Source organism: Stegodyphus dumicola, chromosome 4, assembly GCF_044657685.1.
Source record: "Stegodyphus dumicola isolate Sdum_Otavi_A_Nest chromosome 4, ASM4465768v1".
Classification (NCBI taxonomy): domain Eukaryota; kingdom Metazoa; phylum Arthropoda; class Arachnida; order Araneae; family Eresidae; genus Stegodyphus; species Stegodyphus dumicola.
Genome location: NC_140771.1, coordinates 163069522 through 163084746, shown reverse-complemented (window position 1 = coordinate 163084746; position 15225 = coordinate 163069522). Strand labels below are relative to the sequence as shown.

The 15225-nt window shown below is 36.1% G+C and overlaps 1 protein-coding gene across 2 annotated transcripts in view; it reads left to right on the top strand.

The window, feature by feature from the left end:
- The first annotated feature begins 425 nt into the window (after positions 1-425).
- The window catches only part of LOC118190396 (chymotrypsin-like protease CTRL-1), a 70089-nt gene continuing 55289 nt past the window's right edge, over positions 426-15225 (top strand). For both annotated transcript variants that reach the window (XM_085815724.1, XM_085815725.1), the window contains exons 1-3: positions 426-584; positions 5726-5883; positions 12918-13149. In XM_085815724.1, coding sequence (XP_085671850.1) covers positions 518-584; positions 5726-5883; positions 12918-13149 — 457 coding nt within the window. In that variant the 5' untranslated portion in view covers positions 426-517. The remainder of the gene's footprint in view (positions 585-5725; positions 5884-12917; positions 13150-15225) is intronic.

Sequence of the window (15225 nt, the reverse complement as noted above, 5' to 3'; positions counted from 1 at the left end):
ACGGACTAAAAAACGGTATAAAATGTTAAATTTCCAGATTTTTACAAACATGATTATTTTTTAAATTAAAAATTACTAAAATCTGAATCTCTGCGTCATTTAAAACGTTTTTGTAACTAGAAGTGTATGTCTACGACCAATAGTTGCGAAAAAGGAAACGGCGGTATAACTTTTGTGCACAGATCGTACTCATGAAATGTCGTCCTGCAAAAATATCAAAACGCAGAAAGATATTTGTTATGGCGAAAAAGTGAAAGCAAAGAATAATCCTTCGCAATCACAGTGACGTTTGCTGATTTAAAAATTCTTGTGAATAATGCCCACAATCTCGATGCCTGAGATGAAATGCAGGCGTTTCTAAGAGATAATAAACAACCTAATAACAAAGGCGAAATGAAGATATTTAGTCGAGCACGAACAATCTAACAGATAAATAGGGGGGTTGTTTAAAGACACTTTTATTCTCCCGAGAAGCATACAACCAGTGTCTTTCATCTCACGTAGAAGTGGCGCCGCCATGCTTACAAAGTACTGTGTTGTTGTTATATTAGTCTTATGTACAGCTCAGCTTATTGCAGCAAAAGGTGAGTTTTTTAATAATGTAATTGTGTTTACCAATTTAATTTTATGGAACATAATTAAAAAACTTCACAAGTTACACTAGTAGTTAGCATGACTGTAACGTGTAAAGCGATATATGAGAGTAATTAAAATAAAATTCGCCGCCCAGACGGGAAAGGGGCTAGTGATTCTGACTGCCGTACCGAAGAGTCCGTGTTCGAATCTCGGAGGATGCACGAAGGCAATTTGTCGGTCTCTTTATAGAAGGCAACGGTGGCCCACCTATTAGGTGCCTGCATAATAAAGACACCTCCCGTTCCGACCTTAGTAAGTGGCCATTGCCTATAAATGGCTAGAGCCCCCCAATGGAACCAATAAATAAATTTAAAAAAATATACTGCTTGTTACCTTGTTGGTATGATGGTTAATGGAGCTAATTGCCATAGTTTTCATCCCGGGTTCAAATCCCGGAGAAAGCATGAATGTTTGTAAAGGGAAGAGGGGGAATTGGACAAATTCGCACTGTCACTATTAGATGTTCAAGGCCTTGTCTAATGACAAGCACATATTGGCTTTCCGCTGTGAATTCGTGTAATTGATCTAATGGTACTGTCAGACAACTGAGACAAGTAACAACAGCATAACGAGTTTGGCTATTATGACAGAATTATTACAATGACATTATACAAAATAGTTATTTGCAACAATATTAAATTAATTTCGGTTACTGGGTTGGCTGTATGGGGGTTTTCACGGTTTTCTTTGTGTGTAACTTGAATACGAGACAGTTTAACCTTAGAAAGGTCTTCCAGAAAATCATCTTTGCCCTTAACCAGATAGTCCTAGTAGAAAGTGTGCGCCTTGCCGTGATTAAATAAACTAATCTAAAGTTAATTAAATAGTAAACAATAGCTAAAATATTTTAATAAATATTTAATAAATTGTAGAGACATTAGGTACTTTTTGAAAGCAGGAAATGTGAAAAATTAGCAATGCCGTGGCCGGGGCTTCAACTACGATCCTCTCGAATACATATCGAGCGTGCTGACCACTACACCACGGAGGCATGCTAAGAGGGCGGGAGAAATACCTTATAAAATGATAAGAGTGTTTTTGATTTGTATTTTGGAAGATTATTTGATTTGTGCTCTACTTTATGCCCCACAATGTACGAAGATGTTCGTGAATTTATTAAAAGCAAATTTTTCTTTAGACAAGCATGTACAATTATTTAATAAACAGTATAAAAATTTGAATAAATTTAACCTAATATAAAGAAAAATTTAAGATTTTGATGAATTAATAGATGCGTGGGTTATTTTGACCCCTGTTATATATCCCAGAGTTCAGATAAGCGTAGTATATCTTTTCTACTACTTGATACTACTTTCTACTATCTTTATTGCTAGTTGTTTTCTTATAGCTGCTAAATATATTTATCTGATTTATAAAAATAAAGAAAAGGAAGTACTGTAATTTTTTCCTTCAAAGCTTAGATGCGTTCTTTTGTAGAGCCATTAGGTTGTTTTGAAGTAGGAAACATGAAAAATGAACACTGCCCTCGTTGGGATTCGAACATGGACCTCTCGGATAGAGGCTAAGTGTGCTACCGTTACATCACGAAGGCATTCTAGAAGGAGTGAGAAAATATCTTATACTTTAACATCCTAATTTTATTAAATTTCCCTGAAAGATTCTTTGACATACTTTCTTAGACCAGATTCTGAAGAAAATATGAACTTGTAATTAAAAAAATAAAAACTTATAAGAATGCAGTACTAATCAGTGAGTGAGTCTTAATTATTCTCCCGAGAGCAATATGTCACACTTAGGAATACCCTTAAGATATTTTCACTTGGCGTTCACGAAAAGTAAATATCATTTGGATTTAATTTTTCCTATTCCAGAGGCTCTACTTTTCCTATTCCAGGTGCTCTACTTTTCCTATTCCAGGTGCTCTACTTTTCCTATTCCAGGTGCTCTACTTTTCCTATTCCAGGTGCTCTACTTTTCCTATTCCAGGTGCTCTACTTTTCATATTCCAGGTATGTCCTCAAAAGGTCTTTAGTCATCCCACAGACATCCTCATGGAATTCTACAGAGGCTGTTCGCACATTTTTTAGACGATTTTAATTGTAATTACAGAAATATTTTACATAAAGGTTTTATCTTTAAAATGTTCTACTTGACAACCCTTATCCTTCACTAACTTTATACACTTTCATTTCCAAGACAATAAAGCCTTTTGTAATATCGGAAGAGATACTTTACCCCATTGCTCTCAAACAGCTTTCCAAAGTCTAAGGAGGTTGTAGGTCGACGTTTGGCCAACAAGCTTTTTAAAAGCCCAAAAGCGCAAAAATACATTTGTGAAATCTGGTATTTCTAAAGAGGTTTGTTTCCTGGCAAGCAGACTGACTGCATGAGTGTTTCATGGTTTTTTCCATGCATTACTTGAATATCAGCCAGTGAATACATTGTAAGGTTTATCTTATGTTTATAACAGTTATTTTTAAGTTAATGCTCCTTTCCTATCTCTCCTAATTTCAGCTTACAATTCCTTATCAGAATGAGTTTTTAAAATCGCGTTAAATGCAAATGGGAAGGAATAGTATTTAAGTTCCACTGACTTCGGGAGAGAGAATTCAATTTCCTGAATTACGCGCGTTTGTCTTTTGGCTACGTCTCTCTAAGCTGCTAATGCGCTCGGCCGTATTACGTGCCCTTGATAGCTTCGCTAGCTAATTTCATATTAGGGGCCAACTAGTTAGAAATTGTGTTAGCTTCGGCTAAATCTCTTTAGTTAATCATTAATTAAGACTTATTTCTTATATTTTTAAGTACGTTTTGTTGAACGTTCTGAGAAAGGGACCGTCTGTACACATTTAGTTTGAGCAATAAAAGGTAATTAACCTTTCTTGATTTTTACGCTTCTGTTTCTGGACTTAAGCGATTATTCGCTTAGTAATTCGCTAGGTTCCTCCACACTTAACGAGTAGATAAAAGGGAGGATCACTACCACCTTAAAAAGTCCGCCACGAAAGGAAGCTCCTTTTTTATGCATATAGCGCTCGAGTGTTTTGTCTTCTAAATTAACCAACCTCTAATGTGAATAACTCTACCCCAAGCACTTCATTTCCAAACTGAATATAGATTGATAAGTTAATATATATATATACACTCATGTCCATAAATTAAGGATAATTCGGAGTCACTCGGAAATCGAACTCTAAAATAAATATATCACCTGTAAAATCACTACACACATCTTCAAGAATCATATGCAAATTTCAGGAAGTAACCAGATGACACCGATGGTACGTCACAATGACGAGAGTGTAAGAGAGTGATATGTAAGGAATACAGGCAAAGAAGTAAAATTGTTCGCAGGCGCTTTATAAGCATTTCAGTGCAATAACCGAATAGTTATGACACAAAGGACGCATTTGGATGATTTTTACGTGGTAGAATTATCGGCGGTCTGGAATGTGGGCGTACCCAACTGGAAGTATCAGACGTACTTGGAATTGCCCAGAGTGTCATCTCCAAGCTTTGGCAACGATTCTAAGATGATGGTAATGTGAGTAGACGTTACAGCACAGGTCGCTCCAGAGTTACAACGCCGAATGAGGACCGATATTTGGCAGTTACTGCCAAAAGAAACAGGCGGAGCACAGCCTCAGACCTGTCTCGTCAGCTCTCTTCTGCCACTGGTACGGCAGTTTCAAGGCAGACCGTGTACAGACGCATAGGGCAGATTGGTCTATATGCTCGTAGACCTGTCAGATGCGTTCCACTTACTGCAACTCACTGTCGCCTGTGGTTAGCCTGGAGTAGACAGCATGCATTATGGACACCGCTACAGTGGGCTTGTGTGATGTTTTCCGACGAGTCCAGGTTTAGTCTGCAGTCTGATTCTCGCCGAACTTTCATATGGAGAGCTCCAGGTACCCGTTACCACCAAGAAAACATCATTGAACGACACCATTACGGTGGTGCAGGAGTGCTAGTTTGGGGTGGAATTATTCTGGGTTCCAGAACTGACCTGCATGTTCAAATTGGAACCATGACAAGCCAAATCTATTGGGACATAATTCTGAAACAACATGTACGTTTATTTCGGGGCACCATGGGCGCACAATTTGTGTTTATATATGACAACGCACGTCCTCACCGGTGCAAACATCGTAAGCGAATGTCTTAATCGGAGGATATCACCAATATGGACTGGCCAGCATTCTCACCGGACTTGAATCCAGTACAGCACGTGTGGGACAGGCTTGGCTGACTAGTTGCAGCCCGTCAACCTCCTCCTACATGTCTACCGGAACTTCGGAGTGCATTGCTTTTTGAGTGGTATAATATCCCCCAAGATCAGATCGATAATTTGAGACGTTGTACGGACTGTATTGCATCGTCTGGGAGACATACAATGTATTAACAATCATACCAACCATGTAATATTGGTTTTTTGTAAATAGGATTTTTTTGTAATTTGCTCCAGGGAGAAAAAATCGCTAATTTTTTTAATAATATCAAACATATAGCATTTTTTTCTCTCTTTACCTTTTGTTTAATAAATAAGCCTTACAAATAAGTCAAATTTGCTTTGCTTCTAACTCTTCCTTTGCCTGATTTTGCATTATCCTTAATTTATAGACATGAGTGTATATAAGATATCTGGTAATGACTTGATCAGTAACTCGAATAATAAGAACTTGAATATAGAATTTAGCCATAACTTGGATTGAATATAATAATTTTACAATGATACGAAAGTAGGAATACAAGATTGGCCCGCAAACTAGCAATTCCTGCTATTCTTGACTCTTAAACTTATTTAAGACTCCTCCTGGAGGCGGCGAGTGTTCGAAAACATAGAAGTTAGATATAAAATACAACTTCTGAAAAAAAGGTATATATACTTTATAAATCAATCAAAAAAATAAAATTTGATTTCTCAATTCTGTGTGTCAGGCAGTTACTACCAACCCTCATCATACGTCCAGACCTTGCTCATCTATATAAGGGAACATTCTTTCAGCGGCCTTCAATCCTTCGCCATGAGTCATCATTTTAGATTTTCCGTCTACTTCATACTTTCTTTCTCAAACTTTTACACGGTTTATCAGTTTGAATGCTAACATATCTATTTACCTTGCAGAAATACCAGCAGTTAACAACAGCGTCGCATGCGGACCGTCTAGACCCCTTGTCGTAACACAAGAATTTGGGTTTCTGACGTCTCCTCGCTTTGATAACTTCAATTATTATCCCGCCAACAAGAACTGCTCATGGACATTCAAAGCACCAGAAGGAAAGGTTGGTTATGCTATTGATTTTACGACGAAATATAGACTTGTGATAAAATTCGCTTGTGATAAAATTGTATTCTGATAAACCCACAGCAAATTAAAAGTATTATGTTTATTTCTTAATAGTTAAATCTGTAGGTTTTTAGAGTGTCGTATTTCTTTTCAGCATCCATCACAAGAATTTACTGAATTCAGAAGTTATGCCAATCCATTTACGAGGCACATTTAAACGCTACCAGTTTTTAATTACAAATGATGCTGAATCATATACTTAGACTAGAATCATATACTTAGACTAGAATCATATACTTAGTTCACCGATCTTAGTCATTTGTCTAGACTAGACTAGAGACTAGTCTAGACCAAATGACTAAGAACGGTGAACACTGGTAATTCGATGGGGCTTTTGTTCCCATTCAAGGGTCTGAGCTTATGAGATGAGGTTTTTTGCCTTGTGTAACGCAATAATGAACCAGTTTCGCTTAGAAAGAAACCTCCATGAAAATATCATTCTCGTTGGAATTGACATCCCTTGACTTTTCTATATATTCACTTATTCACTGAATATTACACTTCTAGATATTAAAATTATTATACGATAAAAGAAATTAATATATACGATAAAAGAAAAGTTAAAAATCGTATTTATTTTACAAATACATTACAAGGATAAAATGAGTAAAATTCTGGATAATTTTTGAGGTACAGAACAAGCAGAATTCAACAGCCCAAGCTTTTGCTTTTGGCAATAATAATTCCTATTAAACGGCTGCAAATTGAATCAGATAGATTTTAGGTGAGAACTACGGGTATTGCAGTCCATGCGGTGTCAATTAAATGTCAAAATTTTATTTATCATACTGGTTGGTGAATATTACTGGGCCAATCTCTTCGGAAACACTCACGTTTTCATTTAGTGACAGATCTGAAGTACAAACGGACCAAAACAAGAACAGAATATCTTGTGTGTTGAGGAGATACAGCACAGCCGGAATAACGTGTGGTTTCGCACTGAATTTGCTGAAAATTGGAGAAATGTAACTTCCAAATTTATGGAACAAGAATGGGCATTAAAACCTCAGTAATGTAACTGTAGTTAGTCAAAATACCGGGCATGAGAACTATTGGTGAATGAAATGTGCACCCAATGGCATCTCATATGATTAGTCCAAATTATGGGCCCATATGAAGCGGAATTATGCAAGCTTCCATCGTTGGTTTCTTTCGGTGGATAGATATGGCCATCAGGATGATGTAAGGAAAAGCAGAATTTGTCAGAAAAGGTGACGTCATGCCCCTGATGCTCCCATGTGCGTTGTTGAATGGATCATTGTAGAGTGTTGATTCCCTACTGTCAGTTGGTGTCGAAGCAATGATCCTCTTGCTAACAATCCTGGTGTTGCATACATCATTTAACTGTACTTTCGGATACTTGGTGGCAAGCAATACATCCAAATTTGCAATGACGTGGCCTTACGATCCCTAAATGTTATGAGGAGAAAATGTCTGTCCTCTCAATCATTAGTGAGTGGAAGCCGCTGAGATCCCGCACGTAGCTATGGGTATGCCATTCTGGAGAGATCGCTTGCAAATTCTCATAACATTTATTAAATCTCCATCAACGACAATATCAACTGCGCAGTACGATAATTTGCAGTTCCAGTAGGCTACTGTTCTCCAGAGATCGTATTCTAAGATGTACTGGCATGAGTTTCTTTTTCTTATGCAAGTTATAACATGAATTTCAACACAAAAAACAATAATTGAACTCGAATGAAAATTCGTAGTCTCTTTCTTCATTTTTATATTGATTTGGGGTGTCATTACATTTTCCCTCTAATGTGCGCTTACCATGAAATACTGATCGCAATCTTAGAGTATTTAATTAAGACTAAGTTGAAATTTGGAGGGTAAATGTTTGTTTATTTACTTACTTACGGCTAAGCAAGCGAGGGCTATCTGAGGGAAGGGATGCCTTTAGGATTCAAAATTTCGTTTAACTATTAAGTGTAATTTTTTGGCCGCGAAAGTTTTGTAAAATTTCACAATTTGGTTAGAATTCAGATGCAGAATAGTTCATACTCGTAATGTTCATGAGAAATACAAAAAAAAAAAAAAAAAAAAAAAAAAAAAAACCCTAACGCCGGCAGCAGGTTTTTGGGTATTTGAATCTTTTGAATTATCTTTATATGTTCCTTGCTGTTTCAGAGCTCTAAACTACTTCATTTTCAGAAAGTTATTTCCAGTTTTTAGAACATCTCGGTTTCTTTTCTAGAATATCGTCGAAATTTCATTTTGCTTATATATAATAATGCTTAATAAACGAATCCTTATCCAATTCTATCTAGAGACTTAAATTTTGTGTTGCATTTTTATCAAGCAGAAACATGACAGCTTTAAAAAAATCGTTTAAGTTCACACAGATGTGAATTTGTCGCTATCAAATGATTGAAGGCACGTAAATACTGTGCTTATCATTACGCAAGTTGGAGATAATTTTGCTTGTGCAACTGTTTCCCATAAAAATATTCAATAAGGTCTTTTTATCATACGCAGAAAACGAAGAACCAGTACCAATGTCAACAACTGAAATATATTTTAATATCATCCAGAACATTACGTCATATTCATTATCAACGAAAAACAATCATACAAAAAAAAAGTGTTCTATTGTTTGTAATCAAGAATGTATTTACCCCTTAAACATATGTTATTTGCTTTATGAATATCGATGCGACTGCATTCTTCAGTAAAGACATTCCAACAATTTCTAGTGTTCTAAGTAATTTTACAAAATATTATTTTATAAAGTTTCTACGAAGGTGAATTTTTAAGAAATTTTCTGAAATTTCGGGAACACTAAACGTTTTCGCAAAAACTGATTTAATAAGGAAATCACATGTTTTTTTGAATTTTCCATTGCTTTTTGTTTCCTTCTTCGAATATTTTGTTAAGGCTTTACGTGTTACGTATAAATTATTTGCATTGTTGCTTTGTACTTGATCTAGATTGTTTATAGAAATGTTAGTTCAAATTCTTTGCAGAAAAAATTTTCGTTTAACTATTAAGCGTAATTTTTTGGCCGCGAAAGTTTTGTAAAATTTCACAATTTGGTTGGCAAATTTTGCCTTTTCTTCATTGATAACATTACTCCCGTTGGAGTATATTGCCTTGTACAGATTGTGATTGCAAGATCTTAATTAAAACTGGATATATTTCCAAAGTCAAATTGACGGCTTTCAATAATAATAATTTTCGTCCACCTCTTCACCTATGTAATCTTTCTGCAACGACTTGCTATATCGAAAGCAATTAGTCTGCCATATTTGTCTTTTTTTCATATGCGGTTTTTTTTTTCAAATTCTAGATCTATATTATTTACATGATGTAAATAACTAAGAATTAATTTTTGTTTCACCTGGAATCTAATTCAGATTAATGCACTTGGCGACTACCCGTATAATCCACATCTAACGAACTGGAATAAATTGATACAAATGAGCAATATTTAATTTTAACATTGCTCATGTAAAAATGTAGAACTTCATTAGTGTGTGTCAATAGCAGCGTATGTTCCATACTATAGGACTCACGGCAAATCCTTCATAATTTTGATTTTAATTGTCGTGTGCCCTGTAGTATGGGATATACGTTGCTGACGATTTTCCTACTTCTATAAAATATGCGATGTGGCTTTGTAAAAGTACTGGACCAGATTATCTGAATTATGACTAAGCAATCGAGTTCTATTTACTTGTGGAAAGAAATATCTTCGTAGATGATTTTTTAAAGGAAAATCTCTTATATTCATCATACACATGAGGAAACCAAGGAAACTCCTGTGTAGCCAGTCGTTCGTGGGATTTAAATCTGTACTAAAATGTCAATGTTCAGCATCTTTATGCCATTGATGGGCTTGTATTGAAGTCCTTGAATTCAGGCATCAGAATTGAACTTGCAGACCATCTTTTAAATGTACTCATCAAAATTCTAATTCTTCAAGCAAACTTTCCCATAGAGAAATAATTCCAGTGTATAAACGGAAAGCACTTAATTTTGTTTTTACTGGTAAAGTTTTTTAGAAAATTTTTGTAATTTAATTTGACACAGCTTTGTAAAAAATTCCTACCTATCTTTTCAGAGATTTTACTTACTAATTATGATATACTCATCGAAGATATTTCATAACAAATTTTTAGACATGTGGCCTTGAGCGACATTTGGCAAATGCTCATCTGTTTGAGTAACATGAATGTAACCCAGTCGCTTAGATAAACTTTCACGAAGGCATCTCTATCCTTCTACAGGCAGTCTCATGCGATTTTGCACTTGATTGTTTATAGATAATAAATAAGCATCATTTGCGCTCCTTTTTTATTCTTGTAAGCAATCATTTTAACAATTCATACGGAGGTGTTAGTATTTACACTGAGCGAATTTCGTCTCCTGACAAAGCAGAAATTCCTGCTATCTCAATTAACCGACATATTTGTTGCAAACCTCATTCTCAAGCAAGCCAGTGGAGAAAAAATGCAAAGTTTTTTTTTCCACTATTGAGTTTTCCTTTCTAAACAAATGTCTACCAGCGGCTGAGTGTGTAAGACTGAATAATGGTAGTTCGACCCGTATTTGTATCCCGAAACACAGGCTGGGATTTGAATTTTCCGTGATTTTCCTCATGTTTAGCTTGCATATGAGGGTTAGAAATTCTTTCACTAAGGCATCCCTATACTCTTAAACAGATAATCCTTATGGGCTTTGGCCGTAATCTAATAAATCCAATCCTGTCATTTATTAAACAAACCCAAAAGTCTTCAACGATTATTTAGGATTGTGCTGGGTCGTAGCAATTTCGCTTCTTCGTACTATCTAGAACTGATATTTTGAGTAGCTTCTTTAAAAAGTAAGATTTTAATGTTGTGTATCTTGGGATATATTTTAAATCGATAAGCTCTTTATAACGGCTTATAATAAAGCTACTTCAGATGTTAAACTGCAGTCTGAAGGAAAATCAGATTGTAATTATTTTTAAAATACTTTTAATGATTGTTTATAGTATTCAGTTTTTTTAATATAGTTTTTTCTTATGAAATTTTTAACGCTAAATTCTTCATTGACATTTAAATTGTAATCTGAAATTTTCAGAACGCATTTTATTTATTCCCCTGGCTATTAAAGGCTGTTAGGAGTTTCAGAGCAAGAAAACTGAAAAACCAGTTTTGTTTTCGCTAGGATTAGAATCACGCAGTTTCCAATGCTACAAGATATGCTAACCCTTAATATAGTAGCACGGGCAAAACAATGTAATAATTTCTTACATACCTGTTATGTAAGAGCAGAATTATGTGCATTGTAAAAAATCTCTCTGCGAAATCTATCATCTGTAGGCTAAGTTTTAAAAACAGTTATCTTTTATAGTATAAAAATGAGATGGAGGAGGGAAAGAAGAAGAATATATCATTTCTGAATAACAAGTGAAAGTATACACTACAGCTGTCTCCACTGGTGTTTTTCATGAATTATTTCTTTTGTAAAAATTTTTATATTAAAGCTGATATTTTAAATACGTAAACAGTTTTAATTCTTTACAAAATTGTTTTCACAATACTGTATTTATTAACTTACGAATAGACTGCATTTTGAAATGAATCCGAATGCACAATATATATGACTCTTGTACAATTTTACACCAAGCTTACATACTTCCACCTTTTGATAGTTATAACCTTTACGATTATAACTATCAAAAGTCAATATGTTAATATTTTTGTTTCATACTGAATTAATTTCAGCTTAACATAACTGAAAAATCAAACTATTATATACATCTCCGATGCGACCATGCAGATAAACACAGTGAGAACCAGTGAGTTCCGAGAAGCTGACTGTCCTCAGTGACGTAAAATAGTATTAACATCAGAGTTTCAATAAACATACCAAAGATTGTTATAATCCAATAAAGGCAGCTATTTAAGTGTGATTTATCAGGGCAAATTGCCGGCGCTTTCCAGAAAGGATGTTCGATATCAGAAACAGCTGAAATGGCGTACATGTCGTATACACGGGCTTACCAACAATACCTGGAAAGAGGAGATAGCGATGGGAATCGCGCAAAATGTGGCCATAAATCAGTGATGTCGCTGATCGCTTTTCGTCGGTAACTGAAGCAGCTCAGTTACAGCAGCCGACGGCCATCTTGGATTCTACTGCTAGTGGAAAAACATCAATTACTGCGACCACAATTTGGCAAATCGCACTGCCATTGCAAGGCAGAAGACTGGAAACGTATCATAGAATCCAATGAATCAAGCTTCCTACTGCTGTACGCGGATGACAGAGTTTGTGGCGTAAACCCCCTGAAGCACTGCCTTCTTCGTATCAGACAGATATACAAATCGGTTGCGGTGGTGTAACTTCTGGGTATCTTCACATGTTTCTAACTGGGTTCTCTCATCACGCTGAATAAAATACTGACGAGTATAGGCTACTTTGAACTGATGGCTGATCACTGACACTTCTTCACGCTCTTGATATTCCCATAGAACGATTTCCTCTTTGAAAGGTCGAACAAGGAATCTGTCGCTTGCTAAGTCGAAGATTAAATCAGCAAATGAAAGAGCACTCATAGTCTGCACTCGCGCTTCAGATGCCCATTATAAATCACACTACAAATTGGTTTGATTTATTTGAGTACGGCAAAGCAATCGAAGGCTATCTGCCTAAGGTGAGGGATTCCTCCGAATTTACACATGCTTTTGATACAATTGATTCATACGCGCTTTAAAAACGAAAAGATTCATTGTTCGATCTAATCGAGAAAGAATCGGCTCTTTCAGTTTAGATTCTAGATGACTTCAAATGCATACCCACATCGAAACTGATTATAGTGATCTGTTTTGATCTAATCCTAGTTATTTAAGCACTATTGCTGAGAATTAAATCGGTGGTCTTACAATCTTACCATAAACTTCATGGATTTCTAATTAAATTCATTATGAAAACGCATCAAGGTATGTAACATGCAGTCTGTGACTTTTACAGGTATTTCTACTGAAAAAGATGTACTTCGCACTGAACCTGGATTGCGGTACGGATGCACTTCACCTCTACGAAGGTGAACCACCAAATCATAAGAAAATCGGCAAATACTGTGGATACTGGGTACCCATGACATTTAGATCAAAAACTAATATTTTGCATCTGAACTTCATTAGTGGGAGAACACCTCGAAATGTTGGATTCCAGTTTTACTTTCAGCAAATGCTGCCTATCAGTGAGTATTACCAATGATACTTCACCATTCTGAAATTTATACTGTATATTTCCGAATATAAGTAAAGAGCCCAACTTTAACTGCAAAGTTCGGCTAAAACTGATTAACCTTGTATAAACCTAATTTAAAACTATACTGTAAATCCAATTACATATAACCAAAAGTGCGACTATTTGGCCGTTTAATTTAGAAAGAGTTATGGGATGAGCTGAGTGACAATTCACCTTCAGCCTTTCATTCAAAAAATAGAAGTGGGAGCATTTTATAATGAAAGTACACTTCTGGTACTAATAATTTCTTTTCCCTAATTCTCTCAACATAAAGGCATGTGAATCATTTGAAGCTCTGGTAGTACCGTAGCGAAAATTACACTAGCTGAAAAATTAAAGAAATAACTCATGTAACCTGAACTATTTTGGAGCTAAGGACATTTAACTTGCTCATGAGCTTTTTTAGATCATGCTTGACACTTCTTTGAAATGCAGAACTACCTTCAAAAAATGAATTTTATGAAGAATAAAGAAAATATATAAACTTGGGCAGGGAAAAGTTGTTATTATAATGTTTCTGAAATACATAGAAAAAAATTAATGAAGTGTGTGTTCATCCTTCGTTAACTTTTGAAATTTAATTCCTATTTTAATTCTTGAAAACTTTGTGGTTATCTGACTTTGAAATATAACTTTTTAGAAAACGCAAATTATCCAATAAAAATATTGAAACCAACTTGAACTGATGAAAGTGAACGTGGCACATGCAGGTTAAGAACAATGGCTTAAGTGAAGTTGCACATCTCTTGTTGCTACTTCATGGCTTCTCTTGGACATATTCCGCTCATCAACTGGAGAATGGAGATAGTGACATGGAAATTTCACTCTGTCTCTCTGGGAATAAGATCGGTCTTTGGCAGAACCTACTAGGCTACTGAACTTAATCAGACCTCATCTGTTGAATCCAATCTACCACTGGACTTGACCAGAAATCTTTTAGCAAGAGTTCGGCCTCTCTGGTGGTACTGTCATACCAATTACTTTGCTTGGCGAGGCCGTTCTCAAATCTGTGCTGCACTGCTGAAGCTTCAAACTTTGATTGGTGGCTACTTGAACAATATGCTGATTTCTGGCTAATATTTGACCCCCTGACCGAAGTGCAAACTTTACAGTCATTTTACATGTTGTGTATTAGTTTGCCCAGGAGTTTCTGCGATAACAAAGATACCTTGAAGCTTCAGGAAAATGCATGGTGGGGGCTGCAGTCATGCAAATCAGCCTTCTCGTGAGTTCCATATACGTTATATCGCATTTAAAAACGCAGGATATGCAGGATATTCAATCCGCTGGATTCTTTGTCTTCAAATAATCAGTCATTAGTGCAGCGAGATGATGAGGAGTACTAACTAACGAGCATTAGAAGGAAAATATTACCGATTGCGGCCGTAAAGTCTTGACATAAGGATCAAGAATCTTAGCTGTTCAGCTATTAATGCTGAGCGCAGTACCAGCATTAATAGTTGCCCTGGTAAAAGTGCGTACGTCAGTGCGGCCGTTCGTAACGATGCCCGCCCATATCCTGTTTCCACCCCCTTGGTACAGACACCCTTCATGGATGTTTTCAGACTTATCGCGTGTGTTTTGCTCTCTCCAGATTGTAGCTAGAATCCCTATCCTAACAAAAACCAGAGTCGTCAATAAGGAAAACGTGGAAGGGGTCTTCAGGAGCTTGGACACACTTATACCCGATAGGCAGGCCCTTTGAGGATCACAGGACGGGGATCCAGTTCTTGCGTTCTGAGGCATTTCAGCTATGGTGATTTCTACACCACTGCTGTTTTGACGACCGATTTCGTAAACACCCATCATAAGTTTTTGTGGTACGTTGATATGGGAATGGTTATATAGGATTACTAATGCATAAGCAGTACTTTCTTGTAACCTGATGTAATTCCACATTGGGCATGATGATGAAAGTTCATGATGTGGTAACCGTAATGAGTGATGTTGAGTGGCAAAGAAGAGGTTGAAGACCTGAACCCTCTGTACCCCGGAAAACATACTTGGACAGGATTATAGTGAACTG